At 49.7% G+C, this 22,993-nt stretch overlaps 1 protein-coding gene and 1 long non-coding RNA gene across 6 annotated transcripts in view; one reads left to right on the forward strand and one right to left on the reverse strand.

The window, feature by feature from the left end:
* Positions 1-22,993, reverse strand: part of Ptip (PAX transcription activation domain interacting protein) — a 68,116-nt gene that overhangs the window by 37,439 nt on the left and 7,684 nt on the right. The window contains exons 7-12 of one of the 5 annotated variants that reach the window (XM_077675797.1): positions 20,755-21,183; positions 16,327-16,608; positions 15,207-15,461; positions 13,679-13,988; positions 10,879-10,997; positions 552-878 (exon numbers count right to left, since the gene is read on the reverse strand). In XM_077675797.1, coding sequence (XP_077531923.1) covers positions 552-878; positions 10,879-10,997; positions 13,679-13,988; positions 15,207-15,461; positions 16,327-16,608; positions 20,755-21,183 — 1,722 coding nt within the window. Of the gene's footprint in view, positions 1-551; positions 879-10,878; positions 10,998-13,678; positions 13,989-15,206; positions 15,465-16,326; positions 16,609-20,754; positions 21,184-22,993 lie in introns of all 5 variants that reach the window. The other 4 variants (XM_077675798.1, XM_077675796.1, XM_077675800.1 and 1 more) reach the window with 4 other exon arrangements.
* Positions 258-16,366, forward strand: LOC144144375 (uncharacterized). The gene is made up of 3 exons (XR_013317232.1): positions 258-345; positions 8,979-9,103; positions 16,231-16,366. It is a non-coding gene; the product is annotated as an uncharacterized LOC144144375 (long non-coding RNA).

A 22,993-nucleotide genomic window follows, 5' to 3' on the forward strand; every position in this document is an offset into this window, starting at 1 on the left:
GCCCACACGAAGGGTACAACTGGCCTTCTACATGCCCGCCAGGCTTTGCATATTTGCAGCAGTAATGTTTCACAACGTAAAAGCAAACAGAAAAAAAGGAAAAAATATTCTGAAGCATTTTGAGTCAGAGCTCGAAGAGAAAACGCTGTCCACACGATGCTTTGCAAATAACTAGGAGCCTAATAACGAATCATGAGTGCAGGTGGCCTTGCACTACGGCTACAGTACTTAATGCGAGACAGCACGATTTCTTTTGTAGAACGAAGAATGAAACCGAACCCAGGAAACGTCCTACAAGTGTAAGCTGCTGCTGTCCAGTTGGCAGGAGACAGCGACCAACAAAGGGTAAGTTGGAAAGGCTGGGACCTATGAAGAGAGGACGAGAAACTCCGGAGAATTCCCCAAGATGCACACAGGCATGCACACAACTGTCAGTTACATGCACTGTTCACAATGCACGCAACGGTGGCTTCTCCACGAGAGAGCAAGAGTGCGTGGAGCCGCAGGCACGAACGAGCACTACTGGGTGCTTGCTGCGCATGCGGACCGACCCGGGCGTGATGTGGGCCTTGCTGCGGCGGTTCCTCACTGCTGGGCGCGGGCAGGCGAACGACGCTGGGACCCAGGGCCTCAGTGGCCAAGTCCCCGGGTCCCCGAGCTACGCCTTGCAGCCGCGTGTTGAGCAGGTTGGCCAGTGCCGTCTTGGTCTTGGGCGTCACCTGAGCCGGATTGGCGCCAGCCGCGGCGGCCGCAGCCTGTTGCTGCTGTTGCTGCTGTTGCTGCTGCTGCTGCAGGCCGGCTGCAGCCGCAGCCGCAGCCGCAGCCACAGCAGCAGCGGGTGCCCCCATTGAGGGCTGGGGACCGCCCACAAAGGGCACCTAGTGAGGGAAACGTGCGAACGGGAAGGAACGCACCGTGAGGATAGGGGGGAAGCTTGGTGTAAGAGTCCGCAGATCAGATCGCAGGTCAGACATGGCTGAACTTGTGGAGATGTTCCCAGATGTGTGCAAGAGAATTCCGAGGCTCAGTGCCGTGTCTTGCAAGTGAACTTGCAGACGCTCTGTAGCGTGGTCTCAACCATCCTATGGCTGACCAGATATCACGCGATAGTTTGGGTGTTACGAACGCTACACGCACACTGTCCATGAACAACAACTTACTCCAAGCAAAAGACATCTTGCCGCCCCAAAGGTAACCACTCTGGCGCGCTTCTGGCAAACCAAACGTAGCAAATTACCTGTCACCTCCACAACATGGTCAAAGTCCACTGCAAGCAGCACGCTCCGGGTGTGGTTCCAGAGGGTGAACTTAAGTTGCTAAATTCTTGATGCCTGCCCTGACTATTGAAGGAGGGGAGCTTCAGCCGGCCTGTATTCAAGGGGGCCGTGAAGACAAAACGCAAGTTTGGTTCATTTGAAAGATTGCCTCATTAGAATCATACTGACACCACTTTTAATGAAGACTTCGCTCAAATAACCTACATAATTAGTAAAACAGAGAGTGGGCACACAACAACCTAGCTACATTTCCACACTGACCTTATGATGTATTACAGACAGTTGGTTGCGATTGGCTGAGGCAAACAAAGACCAATGCGAATTAAACAGGGACGATAAGCCTGCAGAAAGAACTACCGTATTTACTCGCGTAATCCTCGCACTCGCGTAATCCTTGCACCCCTAATGTGAGCCACCAAAACTTGGATTTTTTGGTTCCTCGCATAATCCTCGCACCCCCAACTTTGCAGCGGCGAAAGTTGCCTGCTCGCGAAACCCGCATGGTGCACGCGCTCTCCAACGCGCGCCCTCCCCCGCCGCCTCTCCGTTCGGCGGAGAGCGCTGTGTATCCAAGGCCATCCAGACACCCTAATAACCTGCATGGCTACTCCCTAACAGGCGCCCTAACACGCTGCTCACACTGTTCTTGAGCCGGTTTCGCGAGCGCGCAACTAGACGGCGTTCGCGCAGCCCGCTGTCGTGTCGTCGTCATGGTCCCGTCGTTGAGCAGCAGCAGTCAGTCAGTTACTCGTCTCGCGTCAACGGTGGATAGCTCACTGCCATTTTGAGAACTTTTTGATCTTTTTGTTTCGTGCTTGGTGCCGCTTTCAAATTGAAAGCGATGAGTACGCGATCGAACATGGCAACTGCACCGCAGGCAGGCACTTCGGCGTCACCGACTTCAACGTGCGTTACTGGGGTAGGGCACGCACATGACGACGAGATAGGGCGCGCGCCAGAAAGCAAAGGCGGCAATTTCATGATCGCTGATCGACGGGAGACTGTTTACGTTGCAAATAAAATAAAAAGAAATAGCTGCTGTTGGCAACACTGACCTTACTGTTACAAAAAACGACTGCTACATTTGGCGGGATTGGCAGGAGGCAGATTGGCAACACTGTGCACCGGATTTTTTTTTCCCCCGCATAATTCTCGCACCCCTAACTTAGCATTGACTTTTCCGAAAAAAAAAAAGTGCGAGGATTATGCGAGTAAATACGGTATTTGCGCTTGAATTTAGTGCTCATTTTTTTATTGCAGCGAGAATGGTGGGGTAAACAATGGAATCTACGGATGAACACATAAACATAGAATAACTAGTGTGTATGGCACGCACTATGCCGACCAACGATGCACAGCTGTTGGGCACGTTGGGCCTGTCTGGAATGACATTGGCCAGCTGGCGTAAGTGGCACTGCCCTTAAGTGACCCTGTTTGTCGAGTGATACCCAATATTTCATGACATAGTTGCAATCAACTGCAACAATAAAACAGGTACAAGTCACTCCAGACAACAACAGTGTGTGAAGAGCACTCCTTTAGTGGTATCGTTATGCCATCTATGGAGGCAGACTGCAACCACGCTAATAAAAAAAATGTTTTTGCCACTGGTGGCAGCCTTAGTCAACATACTATTTTACTTCTTAACCCTTTGAGGGACAAATTTTTTCGCCAAATGCAACCCTGCAGGGTCGATTTTTTTATTGCTGATATAAATTCTTCGGATGAATCTATTTTGAGAAAAAATTATCGTAATTTTTTTAAAGTGATCATAAAGTGACAAAAAAAATTGTTTGTGTTGTTGCATATGCGTGGTTTATTCATGAGTAACATACTAAAAATTCTGAGAAAGTTTCGTGGGCGTTAGAAGCGGGAGAGCGCAAGAGGCGCATCAGTTTCGCGGATGCAAGAAGCGGGAAGTGCCCAGAGAACGAAACCCATACTAGCCACCGCACGCCCGCACGTGACCCGATGTGCAAGCGATGGCGGGCGCACCGCTGTAGTAAAGCATAAAAAAAAGAAAACAAGAGCCATCGGTGCAAGAAAAAAAATTCACATATTTCTTCATCATGGTCCTCATCATGGTCCATGGTTGTGGCTCTACCATGTTTTCACGTCCTACTGTTCATGCCTGCAAAGAGCTCGCTTCTGAATTACGAGGCGCTGTATAGCGTTGCCTATGATTGCAGTACAGCAACTCCAGTGCAAGTCGTCTTTTTTTTTTTTTTCAAATGCATATCATGTTTGCTCTGGATTCCTGGAGTACCGCCAATAAGATGTGAAAAGTGCGTTCTCCAGGTTGAAAAAGAATGTTACGTCTCCAGAATATGTGGAGTAGCTTCTTCTTTTGCACAAAAACCTATAAAAAATCGAAGCCAGTAAAAAAAAAAAAAAAAACTTGATATTTGATATTTGATTTGATATCTGGCCTTTTTTCCAAATTTGATTAGATATTCAATTCAAAAGTTACTATTCGGCATTTGCACACACCTAGTACTCAGTACTGTGGAAGAAACTTCGGCATGGCACTTCTGCAAGTAGCAATTAGGTGAGTAGCAAAGCACGGTCCCCCCCTAACACAACGTACATGCAGGAACAACAAGAGCAATTGGCCAACCGAAGGAGGAAAGAAAAAAAATGTTTCAAAGGCAAAAGAATGACGATGATAATCAGAGGACACAGGTGAACCACCAGACACAAGCCACCATGGGCACATTGTCACTACAGGGCATAGAATGAATGCGCAGCCTTCCACGCTACACTGCTTTCGAAAATTTCGTTGGTGCGATGCATATGGCGATGGAGTCTGAACTGTCTGCATGAACAGCAGCCACAGAACACGGTGGCACACACAGCGCTGGCACATCCGTTCCACGGTTCAAAAATTGCTAATGCTTTCGCATTCCCCATATCAGAAGGAAGGCTACGGTGTCCCGCAATTTTTCTTTTTCTTGCTTTGAACTTTCACCTAAGCATGAAGTCAGTCCGCCACCCTACTTGGGGGGGCAAAGCTGAGATGTCATCCTTAGATGAATAAAGTGCTCGCAAGTGCCTTGGTGTGGAAACACGAGACATGGGTCCCACCTTGAGAGCAAATGCAGCTAAACTGGACGAAACATGGTTTCACGTCAAGGCACACGATTTGCAATGTAGGATTTTAGTCACATGTGTGTCTGCAACAATACAGCGCACTAATGTCTGCCACAAAAAAAAAAATTAAAAAAAAAATGGCAGTTTGGCGGTGGCGGTAAAAAGGGATGGGAGGAAGTGCCCTCAGGGAACAACTTGCAAATGGGATGGAGGAAACAAACAACAAAAACTTTCAATAAAACTTGATACGAAGCCCTTAGCAATTTAGTGTAACGTATTTACTCGAATCTAATGTGCCCTCGATTGTAACGCGCACCTATTTTTTGCAGTCCGAAGGGAAGGGGGGGGGGGGGGGGGGGGGGGCTATGGCTTCAATTGTAACGTGCACTAAATTTTGATTATTTATATCTAATACAAAAATCCAACTTTCTCTCACTTGGAACAAGCAAGGTTTATTGCAAAGGTGGCACGAAATGCATGTCATCTTCGGTGCCATCCATAGCATTCGAAATGCCACACTTTTTAAACGCCTTGCTCCCCATGGTAGGCAGGAACCGTGCACCCTGCATCCTCGCCCATCTGGCGAAGTCTTGCAGAGATGCGCGCTTGATTCCATAGTTTGGCGTCAGTTCGTGGCCGTCACCAACAAGCCACTCGGTGTAGAGTGCCCGCATCCGGTCTTTGACTGGCTTATTTAGCGAAACATCCAGTGGCTGCAGTTGTGAGGTCACGCTTCCGGGAATCACAAGGTCAGTGTTGCAAGCGGCGAGCTTGTCTTTGATGCGCTCGTCAAGGTGACACCTGAACGCTTCCAGAACAATCATTGCACGCAGGCCCAAGCTAGCACCGGGTCCCCTCTGCCACACGTGGTCGATCCAATCAGCCACCAAGTCCGTCATCATCCACCCCTTTTCGTTTGCGCACACAATCATGCCACTGGGGAACACGATTCCTTTTGGGAGCATCTTTTTAAGTATGAGGTAGGGGGGAAGTTTGTGCCCGTCCGCAGTGCAGCAAAGCATTGCCATCACTCTCATTTTTTCATGGCCAGAAGACAGCAGACGAACTTGCTTGGCGTCCTTCTTCTCCATCATTGTGGTGGAGGGCATGTCGAAGTATACTGGCGTTTGATCCGCGTTGCCGATTTGCCCGAGCACGCAGTTGCTCTTGCGGTGCAATTTCAAAACATACCACTGAAACGTGTCCGGTTTTCCGCCGGCGAAATGAGAAGCCTTTTCTCTTCATGAAATTTGTTATCCAGCACCTGCTGGCCTCGAACTCCCTCCGCGTTAGTCCTCGCTGCAACGCCAACGGCATCGCTCAAATCTGCAGCAGCTCCGTCGTTATGGATCGCTGAGCCGCTCACTGCTGCTGCATGTACTCTGCCAGTGGGTCCTCTATTTATGGAGATCATCCACTCTTTAGTCCGCTGAACCCTTTCCATGTTGCCTTGCTTGCGAAAATTTTCTCTTTCTGCTTCTGCCAGTTCCACTCACAAGTCTCCGGAACACTGAACGTACGTGGCATGGCCCGATTTCCATCGCTTTCCGCGCACAAGATTATTTTCTTCTTGAACGCAGCATCGTGGTGAACCCGCCGTGTCTTTGCAATGGGAAATTTCATGGCGGAAAGAACAGAGGAACGCAAAAGAAGACTACTCAAACAACAAAAGCAAACGTGTGCCGACTATGAAGAGCTGGCTACACGTTCGGTATTCAAGCGGTCATTTTGAAATGCTGATGGGAATACGGCACCGCAGTTTTGAGTCATACTTGATTCTAACGTGCATGCGATTTTGGGACCTATTTTTCCAGAAAAAAGGTGTGCGTTAGATTCGAGTAAATACGGTGAGTGAAGCTTATATTACACCATGCTGTTGCTTTAGATAAACTTCCCCACTGTCTTACATGTGTCTTTCACTGTATTGTCTTGCTTGTTGAGAGTGTTTCAGCACACGAGCACTAGCTCTGCCACTGGCGAGCAAGCCTCTTTCTTGGTGGTGGAAACGTTCCTGGCATGACCAACGGTTATCTTGCCTTCGCATTACATGCCCTGACCACGTCCATTTCTTCTTAATTTCTACTAGTATGTCCTTAACACGCGTTTGTTCCCTGACCCACTCCGCTCTCTTCTTGTCCCTTAATGTTACACTTATCATTTTCCGCTCCATTGCCCTCTCAGTCGTTCTCAATTTAAGTTGAACCCTCTTAGTGAGCCTCCAAGTTTCTGCCCCGTAGGTGAGTACCGGTAAGATGCAGCTGTCATACACTTTCTTCTTCAGGGACAATGGTAGGCTGCTACTCATTATCTGTGAATGTCTGCCGTATGCACTACACCCCATTGTGATCCTTCTAATTATCTCTGCCTCATGGTTGGGATCCGGGGTCACAACTTGGCCTAAGTAGATATATTCTTTTACCACTTCCACTACCTCGCCCCCTATCCCAAACTGCTGTGCTGTTCCGAAGTTATTGATCATTACTTTAGTTTTCTGCAAGGAGACACAATCTCTCCAATGTTATTCACAGCATGTTTACAAGAAGTATTCAGAACGTTGGATTGGGAACAGGTGGGAATAAGGGTGAAGGAGAATACCTCAGTAACCTCAGATTTGCTGATGACGTTGTCTTGCTAAGTAACTCGGGGGACGAATCGCAAAGCATGCTTTCCGCACTAGACAAACAGAGTAGAACCGTGGGCTTGAAAATTAATATGCAGAAATCCCTGGGGGTAATGCTTGCCTAATGAGGCACTGTAACGAGGACAAGTTTAGGGGCAGTTCGGCGCAGGTAAACAAGTTTGGCGCTTAATGGCGCAAATGGCACAGCTGTTCCACCGTGGGGGTAATGCTTGCCTAATGAGGCACTGTAATGAGGACAAGTTTAGGGGCAGTTCGGCGCAGGTAAACAAGTTTGGCGCTCAATGGCACAAATGGCACAGCTGTTCCACCCTGAGGGTACTGCTTGCCTAATGAGGCACTGTAATGAGGACAAGTTTAGGGGCAGTTCGGCGCAGGTAAACAAGTTTGGCGCTCAATGGCGCAAATGGCACAGCTGTTCCACCCTGGGGGTAATGCTTGCCTAATGAGGCACTGTAATGAGGACAAGTTTAGGGGCAGTTCGGCGCAGGTAAACAAGTTTGGCGCTCAATGGCGCAAATGGCACAGCTGTTCCACCCTGGGGGTAATGCTTGCCTAATGAGGCACTGTAATGAGGACAAGTTTAGGGGCAGTTCGGCGCAGGTAAACAAGTTTGGCGCTCAATGGCGCAAATGGCACAGCTGTTCCACCCTGGGGGTAATGCTTGCCTAATGAGGCACTGTAATGAGGACAAGTTTAGGGGCAGTTCGGCGCAGGTAAACAAGTTTGGCGCTCAATGGCGCAAATGGCACAGCTGTTCCACCCTGGGGGTAATGCTTGCCTAATGAGGCACTGTAATGAGGACAAGTTTAGGGGCAGTTCGGCGCAGGTAAACAAGTTTGGCGCTCAATGGCGCAAATGGCACAGCTGTTCCACCCTGGGGGTAATGCTTGCCTAATGAGGCACTGTAATGAGGACAAGTTTAGGGGCAGTTCGGCGCAGGTAAACAAGTTTGGCGCTCAATGGCGCAAATGGCACAGCTGTTCCACCCTGGGGGTAATGCTTGCCTAATGAGGCACTGTAATGAGGACAAGTTTAGGGGCAGTTCGGCGCAGGTAAACAAGTTTGGCGCTCAATGGCGCAAATGGCACAGCTGTTCCACCCTGGGGGTACTGCTTGCCTAATGAGGCACTGTAACGAGGACAAGTTTAGGGGCAGTTCGGCGCAGGTAAACAAGTTTGGCACTCAATGGCGCAAATGGCACAGCTGTTCCACCCTGGGGGTACTGCTTGCCTAATGAGGCACTGTAACGAGGACAAGTTTAGGGGCAGTTCGGCGCAGGTAAACAAGTTTGGCGCTCAATGGCGCAAATGGCACAGCTGTTCCACCCTGGGGGTACTGCTTGCCTAATGAGGCACTGTAACGAGGACAAGTTTAGGGGCAGTTCGGCGCAGGTAAACAAGTTTGGCACTCAATGGCGCAAATGGCACAGCTGTTCCACCCTGGGGGTACTGCTTGCCTAATGAGGCACTGTAACGAGGACAAGTTTAGGGGCAGTTCGGCGCAGGTAAACAAGTTTGGCACTCAATGGCGCAAATGGCACAGCTGTTCCACCCTGGGGGTACTGCTTGCCTAATGAGGCACTGTAACGAGGACAAGTTTAGGGGCAGTTCGGCGCAGGTAAACAAGTTTGGCACTCAATGGCGCAAATGGCACAGCTGTTCCACCCTGGGGGTACTGCTTGCCTAATGAGGCACTGTAACGAGGACAAGTTTAGGGGCAGTTCGGCGCAGGTAAACAAGTTTGGCGCTCAATGGCGCAAATGGCACAGCTGTTCCACCCTGGGGGTAATGCTTGCCTAGTGAGGCACTGTAATGAGGACAAGTTTAAATGTGAAGAAGAAACACGACCATTGCTGGATAGCACATGTGCCCAGACAAAGCCTTGAGCTGCAGGGAAGCTTGACTAACAACACTGTTCACTATACACCCCCCTTCAATACGTCCTGTGTGAATATCACCTGCCTTTTTCAGGACTGCGCTATGACTGGAGGCTTTAGATGCGCCATCCCCTCTGTACGCCTTTCGTGCAGAGAGGAAAAATGATGGAGGAACCTGCCTCGGAAAAAGACCAGAGGAGCATTTGAGGCAAGGAACAGGTGAGATTATATCAGCTAGCGTCTTTTCTTTGCAGGTGCCCAGCGGTAAACTCTTTATGCAGAATTTCCGACAAGATGTTTTTGGTTTAATGCATGTAAAATTTCTATGCATCACAAAATAAACAATTTTCTAGCAAACACAGCTATGAAACATGTCATCTCCATCCTTGGGACACTTCTTATACTCATGTATTTGTATATACCGTAAAGAAATTACACATAAATGAAGTAAGATAAAACAAATAAGGAATGCAAGCAAACATCACATAAAGAAGGGTTGCAAAAAGTCATATACAAAGTATATAATAAAACTGATAAGACACCCACATGAGCTGAACGAAAATAAACCACATTAGGGTGATTACGACACTGAAAAACTGAAGGTATTGCAAAACGCTTGCTCGTAATCCCCTCATTCAGTGGCAGCACCTTTTGATGACAACCAAAGTGTTGCAGTAAAGGTGCCCACCTGGCATCTTGAGCATTTCTTTCCATTCACCAAAGTTCATCCACTGCTGCATAAAAATACATGTGATTGTATTCTCATTCCTGTGTCGGAAGCGGCTACTGCTAACTTTTTGTCATGATTTGAATTACAGTCTAATCCCGCTACAACAAAATTGACGGGACGTGCGAAAAATTTCGTTGAAGCGAAAATTCGTTGAGGCGAAATCTGCCCCAACACCCCACGAAAAGGCCAGAAAAATAGCCCCGTACGTTTCCGCAACATTGGCAGCATAATACAATGTTTAGAAAAAGGAGTGACGCGCCATAACTCATGTTTATTCGGATAACAAACATACCAATGGTTATCTGTTTTTTCACTGCACCCAAAGAATGCGTTACGGAGGGGGGTGAAGATATGCAGGCGCAAAACATATCGCTGTACAACAAGGCGTGTCCACCGAGCTGATTACTTGCAGATAGCTGCTAGGCCGTGGGAAGCCCCCCTCTCGCTTGTGGCAGGAGCAGTGCCGTTATCTTATCCTCCGACAGGGCACAGCAGCTACTGACCTTGGCAGGCAAGACGCGCGCGCTTGCATTTAACATGACCGCGCGCTCGCGACTAAGATAGGATGACTAGGCTTCAAGACCAAACACGCAAACATGACTTTTGCTCTTGGCTATGAAGAATGGTTGAAGGAAAATGGCAAGGACAGCTGCTCACAACGCATACATGACGGCACCGCGCCAGCAGCGGAGCACATTTATGCAATTTCAACTGGATACGGATTGGCTGTAGCTCTGGGGCTTCGCTCTTGGCGAAGCGGGCCTGCGCCTCGTGTAAATACGGCCAGCCACATCGTTATCACCATCAAGCAATGGCGTGCGCCTGAGTTATTTTTTGTTTTGTTTTGGGTGGCGGTGTGGTCGCAACGCGCATGTTTTCGGTGAAACTAAGCGTCCTGAATGTATAAAAAGTTACAGATAGCTGGCGCTATGCTTATTTTATTGTAAAATAATTGTTCAAACCCAGCCCAAATCATCGAAAATTTCGTTGAAGCGAAAGCAAGCCTGACAAATGGTTCGTTGTGGCGAGGACTTTGTTGCATTGACTTCTATGGCTAGCTGACGGGGAATTGGAAATATTTCGTTGAAGTGGAAATTTCGTTGAAGCGGCGTTCGTTGTAGCGGGGTTCGACTGTACTTGCTTGGAAATTATCCGCAGAAAATTATTACCTGCTTCGTATTCGCTCCACAGGCAAAAGAATACCCATCAGCACAAGCCTAACAATGAGGCCTCCCAAATTCTAGCCCCCCGAACGGTGCCGTACCAAACGAGTGCTGACCTGTTGCACAGCTCCTGGCTGCTGCTGCTGCTGGAACTGCACTTGGGGCGGCCTCGCCACAGGCGCTGCCGGAGACTGCTCTCGGGGTCCCGGCATGGCAACGCCTGCGTTTGTAAAGGGGCAGCCCGCGGGCAATGGCACCCGGTTGCGTTTCACACCACCACAGCAATCCACAATGGTAAGCCATGCTGAGGGAACAGCAAGGCTGTGCGGCGTGGGAGTCAGCACCACGGGAGCACCCCACATGTGCAGGCTTCCTTCCCTACAATACAGTGACCAATTACAACTGGCGCAACTTCACACACTGTAGCAGGTGTCTGTAGCAGGTGTCTGCCAGTTCATAACAACTTAAGGGGAGACGCGGGTCTTGGAATCCCGAAATTTGGCCAAAAAATCGATTTTTAGAAATCGCCATTTTCGGAAAGTAGAGCTATTTTTCTACCGGTTAGCAAAATATCCAGACCCAGGAGTACGTATTTGAGCCATAATATCAATTTATAGCACCGACGCCCGCTAAAATCTGCCAAGATTCGACGCGAAAATAGCATTTTTTCGACGACTCGCCCCTCGGGTTCTACATGCGCCACGGCGTCCATCTTGGTCTCATTCGAAAGCGTGTCTTTTCGTTTTCAATTCCCCGCCAGAACCACTCCGTTTCGTCCGTTGGTTGGGAGTAAAACCGGGGTAGAAAAGAGACGGATCGCGCCGCCTAATTGGTTACTGACTGCACGTGACCGCAGGGCGCAACCTCATTGGCTGGGCGCCGTGGGTCGTCTGCTCGGCACTCTCATCACAGGGCAACGGCTCATGTATTCGTCTATGCGAGGACCGGCAAAATCCCCGCATGGCGTAAAAATAAAGTAAAGATGTCTATCGATAACCGAAAGGAAGAACAGGCATTATTAAAAGCGCCTGAAATACGATTTTCTACTCCTGTGACGACGACTTATCGCGAGAACGGCGCCGAGACGGAGGTAGGCTTAGCGCCCGCGCGGGCTGCCGAGACGATAGCGTAGCGATATGATTACGCCTGCGGGGGCACCAAGGTGCGTCTATCTTTCGATCAGCAGCAAATAGAAAGAAAGAAATGATAAAGCGGAGGATGCCGCATGCCGACGTCGCAAGGGAAGTGTGTTCATTCTGTTATCAACGATGCTGCGGCGGTTCGGCCCGCACCCCGCCGCGCGCTTACTCGTCGGCAGGTTACCATATAGATGAGCGATTTGAGAATTATAAATGTTCGCACTGTGCACAATGTGCGTTGGTGACGAGATATACGAGTAGATTAAACTGAAAACGTGGTTATCCCACCTAGCCAAGCGCATGCACGTTACAGAACAGTGGCGGGCATTCCGTTACCAGCCCCTTCGCTGCAACTCACTTCACGCGATGCAAATCCGATTTGATTGCTACAAATGAAGCAGTAACATAACAAAATAGCGTTTACAACTGTGGTGCACGCTCGGCACCTCAGCCCTAGTCGCCAAAGAGAGACGGCGCGATGCCAACAGCATAAAAATTGAAGCAACGTTCTGGCTTTGCTTTTGTTCAGTTTTTCTGCCAGGTGCCATCTGTAGACAGAAGGATTTCATAATTTTCCCACCAACTGATTTCAGCAAACTTGGTATGCTCGTGTTGAGCGAAACGCGAGCTACATTCTAGAACCTTTCTTTTTTTCATATGCTCAATAGATAAAACTGTCACTTGTAGTAAAACTTCAACTGCGATTTTCTCAGCTTCCCTTTTTTTGCATATGTGCCTAGCCTTACAGGGGTTTTGAGGTAGTTTTTTTCAAAGGATTTCTACCAGTGTTATACCGTTGAATTCGGGATAAAATGAACTGCATGCTGAAGCTATTTTAATTGGCTCATTTTGCGTCAAATAAATGTTATGAGTAATAATTAGAGGTCATTAAGTTTTCAGAAAACTGTATTTGACATAATTAGATTAATTCTATCCAATTAACTATCTTTACAGGAATATAAATAGCTTCAGCATGCATGGCAGGTCTTAAGCTACACATCCATACCATTTATTTTAAAAAAAATTGAATAAAAAGTTCCTTAAAGGCCCGTAAGAAATTACTTAATTAGGCTCCAGTGTTTTCTCTATAACTCAAAAAATAATTCTACCACTTGAAAACTAATTACATATTTGAAATGAGGAAGACAAAACACATATGCACAGTGATTTTCATTATCACAGACCAATTAATAAAAAAGTTCATTTCAAGACCCACGTCTCCCCTTAAGCTTAATGAGGCAGTATAGCACTTTTAAGACTGCTTTGGCATAGCGTTACTACACCGCACATTGTGGACCGGTTACAGCACAATTAACAAGTGGAGCATGCACGTTGATGGCCACACTGGCGCACGATATGCAGTTTGACGTGCCCCGCATCTGATGCCCCGCAGTTCCAGCAGCATGAAAAGAAGTGATGCACATCAAGCAGACAGCCAGTGGCACCAACTGCTGCCAGCCTCGAATGATCTCCTGCCCAGGCTGCAACTGCCGACGCCAACTCCCATAAGCTGGCCGTTATTAGGAGCTAGCTACTTGGCTAGTGCAGTGCCCATTAGAAAGCAGGCTGGCAAAGCATGCGTACTGGAGGAACAAGCAAGCAGGCTGTTTGTCTTGAGAGCACCCATCCCTGTTCCTGAACACCAGTTCGAGGATGTTACACGCAGTAAAGAAACGCCTCATACACTGCAAGGTGAGAAACGTTGCAGGAGGTGCACGCACACGAGTGCCCCCGCTCATGCCTGCCCAGCAGCGCTCCTTACCTGGGTACTGGGGCGGTGGTGGCCGCTGAACCACGTAGGGCTGCTGCTGCTGCTGAGGCAGCTGTGGCTGGGGCGTGCCCTGCTGCTGCTGCTGCTGCTGTCGCTGCAGCATGTGCTGCTGCTCCAGCAGCTGCCTGCGCTGAAGCTCGGCCTGGCGCATCTGCTGCCACTGCAGCTGCTGAGGGGTGGGGGCCTGCTGCTGCTGCTGCTGGGGCTGCTGCGGCTGCTGGCCACCCCCACCACTCGCGGAGGGAGAGACCAGCTCCCCTCCTGCAGCAGCCTGCTGCTGCTGCTGCTGCTGGAGCTGTGCCTGCAGGAGGAATGAACCCCATGAAGACAGATTTTAGAGGCCTTTCACACGACCAGCCCCTCCGGAATCACTCCTGCTGGCGTCGAAAAAAAATTCCTTGGGCACTGAAGTCTGCTTATGTGATTTGAAGGTGAAAGCCAGCGATCATCAAAAGCTCCTCCACTGCTACACCGTGTTTGCGTCTCCTTCTCGCCTTTCGTTTCTTCATCTTCTCACATAACCCCAATAGGCAGGCTGGCCGCATTCTGCACGCAGCTTCCCCATAGTGCGAGCTCTCCTCCACGTGCACCTGTTCTACCCGTGCGCCATCACATGCCCCTGGGTAATAATTCTCGTTCCACTCTGGCAGGGTGCTGGTGCAGCACTGTACAAAGCGCAACTGGCTGCTGCTCTGGCAACCTGTGTTCACGTCCCACGTGAACCAAAATGTGTTTTTATGCATTTATCTTCGCTCTAGAATGGCGGACATTTTGGTACTGATGAGGCATCTCAATTTTTACCCTTAAAACCTCGGCGAGCCCAGCCAAATTCACCCTAGAGGAATCTTGGGAGAATGCACTTGGCTGGTTCTGCCCCAGTGTTTCCGCTATGCCACCACTGCTGCAAAGCCTGTCGGGAGCTGCAGTTATTGGCAGATGCCAAAGACAGCTGCAAATTCAAGGATCCCTGCTGCACACCCAGCTGGCTCCCACAGCAGATGGCACAAGGCCGTTACCGACCTACACTATAGAGGCAAAACAACATAAAATACTGGCACTGGGTTACAGCCCTGGCAAGAACTACGCATATACGTGCTGTGCCAAGTGAAATCGGTCTTCCTTTGTCTTTTGCGTCAACCAGTAAAAATAACGAGGCCCTTTCACAGAGTAAGATGTGACTGTTCAGTGATGCAATTCTATGGCGCCGCATTTGTTAGCCTTTTCTGCTCATTTAAAAGTACGAACAACATTCCACACCTCATCAAACCCAGCTGCGAATCACCCCCCCCCCCCCCCCCGCCAATGGAGCTGTAGCTCAAAGATTCTGGACGAGCCTTACTGAAAACAAACAACCATTTCAATCAGCAAATCGAACACGAGAGCTCATTTCCAGCTGCCTGCTCTTGGCCACCGAGGTGGGTCCTTCCCTTACACATAAGGATGCATCTCTATCTCGTGGAGAGTGTAATCAAGACACACACTGTTTTGCGTGGCGAATCACAAAGGGAGGAGGGGGCACCTTGTGCAGCTGCAGCTGCTGCTGCTGCCAGAGTGCCGCCTGCTGCTGAGGGGGAAGGCCGTCAGCCCGGACCCCGGGTGGCTGGCCGGGTAGCCCCTGCGGCGGTGCCTTGGCCTTGAGCTCGTCAGCCCCTCCAGGCACCGGCGCCCGCCACTGCACAGCCTGCTGCGGCGGCTGCTGCTGAGGCAACGGCGTGGGCAAGCCCCCTTCCGGTGTCTTCCTCTGCTGCTGCTGCTGGAAGTTGACCCACGGCATCTGCTGAGAAAGGGGAGGAAGAGGCCCAAAACAGATTCCTCTACCGGTACCCCTTGCGATACAGACTCCCTCCCACTCTTGCCCATAAAACCTCCTTCGACCTGAGGCCAACGAGTGAGCTACAAAGCTGGCCCAAGCAATTTCAGGAAGAAAAAGGGAAGGAGGGAGGAAGGAGTGGTTGTCTGACTTCATCAACGTTTGCTTCCGTCCACTGCCGACTCCCGTTGGCATCCCTCAAACTAGCACCATCAATTCCGTGCAATTTGAATTGCCTTTTTCACAGTGCACCATGCTGCTGTTACCACATGCCTAGGGTACAGAACCTCCGATGCAATAAAATTTCTGTGTGCAGCTGTGCGGCACACAGAAAAATTTGCCACGGAACCTCTGTTGCTGTGAGCTTGGAAAACACGCTAAACTTGGAAGAAACTGCAGAAGGTTTACTTTTGAGTAGTCACTCTGCAAAAGCTGTTCCTTCATTGTAGTGGCGTGCCTTCTAGCAGGATTCGACTCTATTGCTGTAAGCTCGCAAATGCTCATTCTACATGGATCATTTCTTTCGCCAGCTGTCTTCTTTATCTATCCGACCAGCAAGCGTCCCATTAGGACCCCTCAGTTGTGTTCTCCCCCTTTAAACTGCAATGGTCGGCACCATGTCACTTTTTTCCAGGGCACTGACTAACCTCATGGTTAAAAACGCGAGATCGCCGACCAAAGGCTTATGTCAAAAGAAGGCGTTTCAGCACCCATTTCTTCAATCTTTTTCCAGAAACTTTTGGTCGCCCATCCCTCATTTTTAGCCATGAGTCCTCTACCCGACCAGATGAGATTTCGCCAAACCTTGGATTCTGTTTCCCTGACTGACCTGCTGCTGCCCAGTGGCTTGCTGCCCCGAGCCAGGCTGCTGCTGTGGAGCTGGGTAAGGCGGCCGAAGCCCCGGTCGCTCAGCCGCGTACGGATACTGCGGCGGAGGCTTCATGAGGGCCTGAGGCGACGGCTGGCCTAGTCCCCCGGGGGCTGCTCCACTCAGCATCTGCTGCTGGGGCGGCTGCGGCTGACCGGCGCTCGGAGATGCCTGAGGCGCTGGCTGCTGCTGCTGCTGCTGCTGCTGCTGCTGCTGCTGCTGCTGAGCTCCTGCTAACTGGCCCTGAAAGATATCGACAAGAACAAGAGTGAGGTTATATCACACTCTGTACACAATTGCGTATCTCACTCGCACGCTTCCTTTTTCAATAAAAAATGCCAGGCCAACTCCACTAACGTGAAACCTGAGGAGGGGCGAAGTGTACTCTTGCCGCCTTGGTGTTTTTGCCAACAGAGATGAAGTCGTTGGGGGGTAGAGGTATACAGCCTTGCTGCAAAAGTCTCTTGTCAGAAGCAAATTGAGTGTGAATAAAGGTCCTCGGGCGGCATCACTGTGCCATCTACAAAGGCGTACAGTAACCAAAGGAGCATTTTGCAGATAGCAGCAGCGTGTTGGCACCCTTCTCAAGCTGTTCAATCTTCATCCCACACAGCTCTTTGCAGCTGTGGTAGCAGTCCAGTATAGTACTCCTTTTGCTCATTTAATATCCCATAACAGCCTCAGCCTAATCAGTTAATCAATGGACCAATCAAAAAGAACTCCTACTTGCAATACTTCTGCTTCATAGCGCTGATTAGCTTGCTCAAATAATTAAAGGGACACTGAAGTGATATGTAAACATTGCGGGATTACTAGCGCAAATTGTAGTCCGGAGTCCCCAGGCCATGTTTCGACCACTCTAGGCGCGTTTACGCGATTTTATTTAGTAGAAAAACTAATTCGAAAATGCTGTCCTCCTCTCTTTACGCTCGCCCATTTTCTGTGGCGTTTTCGTGTGACGTCAGGAGGGGATGAGCTGGCAATTGGCTGGCTGCGCTACTGCACGGCTCCCCGGCCTTCAGACAGAGTCAGTCGGCCCAGCGTTTCGTCTGCCGGCCGCCGACGGGTCGTCGCAATTCGTTCGCTTAGTTGAAACGAAGCCAGGACACGTTTGTGAATGGAAGAATGTGCCTTTCTTTACTTGGTTTGTTTGTACACTGTATCTAGCTCCAAGTCAAGGTCGCTTCACACAGGCGCTGCACAAGCCCACATGCGACGCTTCACTGACTGGTACGCCAGTAGGAAAATATAAGGCCTCTTGAAGGCGGGAGAAGAGTCAGCGAAGTCAATATAGGTACTAAGGAAATAAAATCAACTGATATTTTTACCGTACAGCGTAAAACTAGGGCGCGGAGAGCACTTTTTTGCGCTGGGCGAACAAGCACAGCGGCACGGAGCAAGAGTGCACAGCGGTCAGCAGCACGACTACGCATCTGCGAACGCTTTTACGTCTACGAAATGCAATTGCTAGACTGAGCTACTGTGGAAACTCGGGCGACGCTTACTGCACGAGCGTAGTACAACAAATAGTCACCTACGCTGCTTGAAATGCCAGAACTAAATAAAAGTGTAATCCGGTTGTACAATATATACCCTATATTACCATGGCCAGCGGAGCCAGCTCCGTGGCCGAGTTGTTTGGGGCGCTAGATATGCCACCGCAAGTGTTTTGCAAGTCAGGAGTTCGAATCCCCGCGGGTACGTGCTTTTTTTTTTCGGTAAGTTAACTTTTTCGTTTTCCGCCGATGTTTTCTATATTGAGTTCACCTTTTTTGGGCCGCAACGTTCATGGCTCCACGAACTAGTTCACAAAACGCGCGCAGGCTGGCACTGGCGCGCTAGCGAGTTATCGTTGGTGTGCTGTTGCCATAAGCACCGACTGCTTGCAGGCAGTGGGCATAGGCCAGAATGAACAGACCCTTGGCCTGGTACGAACACGCTTTTTACGATACAGGCATGAGGGAGGAAAGCTCCAAATATGGGGGAAAAGCGCATGACATTTGGGCGTCTGCGGGTACGCGGAGGGCGTTCATGCACTGCGTAGGTCTCGGCTAGTGAATGCTACGACTACAAGCCATCCTGGGAGGCTTAACTTGTGCATTTTACAGCCGACAACATGACAGAAGCGCGGTACGATGATTACTGAGATATTGAGAATGCCCATCCAGCAACGCCATTGGTTATGTTTTACAGAACCGAAACCGAAACCGAAACTTGTTTGATTGCTAACCTTGGGCATCGTCCAATCACGGCGCCCCTCCTCCCAACGTCACAGCCTTCGTTGGTGCGGCCGCCGCAAACCGCGCATGGTAGTTTTTCTTCTTTCGCGCTTTGTACAATAATTACGGATTTTTCAACCGGATAAACAATGAAAAGTATGCTAATTTGAGCCAGTCTAAGCAGTGCAAGCAAAAACGGGAGTTTGACAAATTCACTTCAGTGTCCCTTTAAGTTCCTCACGAGACAGTGTCACAGGGTTAAACGAGCCTCTCTTGCATGCTCCTCTCAGCTACACGGCCAAGTGAGCAGTCTCTTGAAAGCTCATCCCTGAAATAAATAAGCTTGCTCACACAAAAATGACAGCAGGTTTAACTGTACCATCTAGACACTGCTCAGCAGCTCCCCTTTGCCATGAGTTGCAAACTTCACCCCGTCACGACACTCCACTGAACTCCCTTCACTAAAACAGGGGTGGAAGCCGGCTTGACCCTTTTGGAGCAGCTCGGGGAGAAGTAAAAGGGTTTGTTTCGTCTGCCACTGTCCTCGTCTTTTTTTTGCGCTAAGCCCCCCCATTCAGTATGTACCAACCAGCCCAACAGCACGGTTTATTAATTAAAAGGGCAGTTTTGTTTCGTCTGCCACTGTCCTCGTCTTTCTTTTGCGCTAAGCCCCCCCATTCAGTATGTACCAACCAGCCCAACAGCACGGTTTATTAATTAAAAGGGCAGTTTTGGACCAGCTTTTCAGCACAAAAAGGTCAATTTAGGAGCAGTTTATGTCTGTCTGGGAGATTCCTAGAGGCAAATGTCATTTATTTGCAGTTCTTAATTTCTGGTAGGCACAAGTGTTTTTTCAAATGGCATTTATTAAAAATTTGATCAATACCGAGCAGAACACTTTTTCGACAAGTTAGAAAAATATACGTTCCCAGAATTAAAGCATTACAGCTGACAGAGCAATCACCAAGCAAAATCTAGAGGCAAGCCATGCTTTAAACAGCTGCACCTAACTCAGACAAGTGAAAAATAACACTATTACAGCCATGAGAAACAAACAAGAGAAGACCAGAGCTAGGCAAAATGGTCTGTCTTGCACATAAGATAGAAAGTTCGCCTTCAATCTACACCTAACAAGGTTATAGACAAATAAAAAAACCTTAAAGGAAAAAATCAAGAGGAGAAGAAACTAAGACAAAACTAGAGATGATCTGGAGTAAACCTGACTAGATTCCAGAGAAAGTAAAGAAAATTAAATGTTCACATTCACAAAACAAAGGAAACAAATATGCTAGCGTATTATTCACATTATTGACCAAGCTTCTAACTAAGCAAAAATTCTGTGCAAGTGTGTCGTCTTTATTCAAATAAAGAAAGTACCAGTGTTTATCAACTTGTTTTTCTAACCGTAAAGGCAGGCTTCCCAGAGGAAGAAAAAGGGGGAGGATGCACCTCCCCCCGGTCACCCCAGCACCGCAAGAAACAAGCGGTGATGGGCAAGACACCTACAGAGCTGATTCCTTGCAGATAGCTGCTAGCTTAACAGAATCTCCCCTCTCGCTTGTGCCAGGGCATTGCCTGGTATCTCATCCTGGTGGACAGGGCATGATGGAATCTAACCTTTGGAATGGCAAGCGCACCCGTGATAAAATAAAATGGTGAGGGTCTGACTTAACAATAAAAACTACCTTTATTGCTACACTAAGCCAAAAGATTGCAACGACGGGCTGTGCCGACACATGCATCACAGAGCAGTGCGCTGTGGGGTGAAGTTGCACTTCGGGCCAAAGTTTGCACATCCCCTGCACCCTGAAGTCCCTCCCAAGTCCTGTGGAACCGTGCCGCCATTTGGACACTGGGAAACTGCGACGAGCAACTTCAAGCTGCGAATGACAGCTGAACGAATGAGTGCCTGTTGCTGCTCCATGCTCAATGCGACTGGCATTGAACATCACCCCACAATTGGCTCACATCTTGTGGCACCGCTTCGGAGCGGTTACGGCGTAACTCTGCCTTTTGAAGCAGGTGGAGCAGCACTTCCACCCCTTCACTAAAATGTCCTCTAGCACTGTAGCGTGCTCCGGATGTGCCATGGTGGAAGATTGCAGTAGAAAACTGCGACGCCCGCCTGGTTTTTCTATGCCCCAACAACTTTGCACGTGACAATCATCACCTGCACTACTTGCTGCTGAAACTGCTGCGCTGCCATGCGCTGGGGCATGGCCTGCCTCTGCTGCTGCATCTGCTGGATGATGACCTGCTGCTGCTGCTGCTGCTGCTGGGGGTGCCTCAGCAGCTGTGCACCACCCGGTGGCGGCTGGCCGGCCCCTGCTCCAGGAGGAGGGGGGGCCTGCTGACGGACAGCGCCCCCCTGCTGAGTGGGGGGAGGGGGCTGTCCGTGCATGGCCGCTGCCTGCTGCTGGAACTGCTGCGCCATACCGAGCGGCCTCTGCTGCTGCTGCTGCTGCTGCTGCTGACGGTGCAGGTTCTGCATGAGGATCTGCTGCTGCTGCGGGGTCAGCTGCCGCATCTGCAGCTGCCGGTGGCGCAGCTGCATAATCTGCTGCGGGGTCAGCGGGACGCCCCCCTGCTGGGGCCACGGCTGCACCGGGGAGAACACCACAGGAGGGAGGGCTCACTCGCTACAGCACATCACCGCTGTCGGCCGATCGAGCTCGCCTTAGGCAGTCTGGGGCACACTACTGAAGTGAACTTGTTGCACTTTCATCGGCTTATGATCTATTACTGTTTTATCTGGTAGAAATGAAAGCCCTAGTTTGCACATGATGCCCTGAAAAAAAAAAAGGAGACACCATGCACCCACGGAGCAAGATATAAAGAGGAGCGCCGACTGTGGCCCAGAAAAGATCATTTGCTCGGGCCAATAATGTACCCGCGCCGCCAACCGCACAGCTTTCCCTTTGCTCTCTTCGTCCTTCGTTCGCCTTCTCGTGGCTGTGCCTCTGTACATGGCTCTTCCCTTCTTCGCTCTCCCCCGAGGCGTCTTTTCTTTCGCAGCGACGGCTGTCTTATGCCTGTCCTACTATGCAGGAGGCATGCGTGCACACGCGGAATTTGAACACCCGTGCGCGGCCGCAATAGACGGCGCAGACAATCGCACGCCACCGCATACATGGCGATCGCTTATTCCCTATCAGGGAACGTTTATTCTAGCATTATGAAGACCCACTAAAAATACTGTACTAACCTAGCAGGTGTAAGACGCAACTGAACGACAACTTCACAAGCACCAAAGAATGAGCAAGAGTAATATGGAACGCCACAACACACAGTCTAGCATGATTCTTGCGACAAATCGATGCAGCGCAAAAATCGCAAAAATTACCCTTTGTTGTTAGCCTGTTCTCCGTCCGCATGCTTAATTATTTATGCTGCTTCTGCGCACAAGCAACGCTTACAAGGGTCGCCCGGAGTCTCCATCAGCAAACGGCAATGATGCACATTTCTGTGCCAATGACTGAATTGGACGGCTGCCCTGTTGTATTAGGTATACAAAAACACTGTCAGCTTGATAAGGCACCCAAGAATATCAAACAGAATCTTCATTGTAACTCATGCCGCAAATTACCACCTGATGTTCACTGTCGCTCTAAGGTCATGTTATCTCGTTGATAACGCCGTGGACTCCAAATAAAATGCTGCGATTTGTATGGCTGCAATTTTGGGCCTACCAGGGTTCCCGGCATTTTTTTTTTTAAGCGACTGACCAGCAAAACAACCGGCTCGTTAAACCTTTGCTTTCGGCGAGTAATCACCACAGAGATATAGCCGGTATTCATTGAAAAGTTTAGCTGTCAATTTCTTCATTTGGCAACACATTTCAGTGTTGCCAGTTCGGCCACTGACATGGCCGAAGCGCCACAAACATGGGGCGGCTTATACCACTGCGGCCGCACGCCTAAGAACAAAAATAACACCGGCGTGTGTCGTCTGCTCCATTTTAACCTGATTCTCAATGGTGGTGTCAACAGAGTTGTTATTAATCGCACTCACATTGGAGTAGAGGCATTACTTTGCGTTCAGCGGGCTAGTGGTTGGAATCTCCAACCCATATCATGCGCTTAGCACGGACACGGACAAGTACCGCCATCTTGCGGAGCCCGATGTAACCAGTGACGGCGCATTCACGTGGTTGCCTGCATGCACGCCTCCCTATTGAATACCGGCCATAGGGTCCGGACGAATTCAAATATCGCGAAATGAAGGCTTGTGAAAAGACCACACTGTCAGGGCCTTGATCTTGAGCAGATTGCTACGTCGCGGGCAGCTGCCGGTGATGTTATCGCATTTCTGTTCTTTTCTGATGAGCGTGTGAGTGCCGGTCCGTGTTCTAGGCACACTCTGTTTTGGATGTAAGTTGGAGAACTGCGAGAAAGTTGAAGGAACTTTTA

Source organism: Haemaphysalis longicornis, unplaced genomic scaffold, assembly GCF_048455015.1.
Source record: "Haemaphysalis longicornis isolate Haplotype H1 unplaced genomic scaffold, Haemaphysalis longicornis Haplotype H1 scaffold_7, whole genome shotgun sequence".
In the NCBI taxonomy this organism is placed as follows: domain Eukaryota; kingdom Metazoa; phylum Arthropoda; class Arachnida; order Ixodida; family Ixodidae; genus Haemaphysalis; species Haemaphysalis longicornis.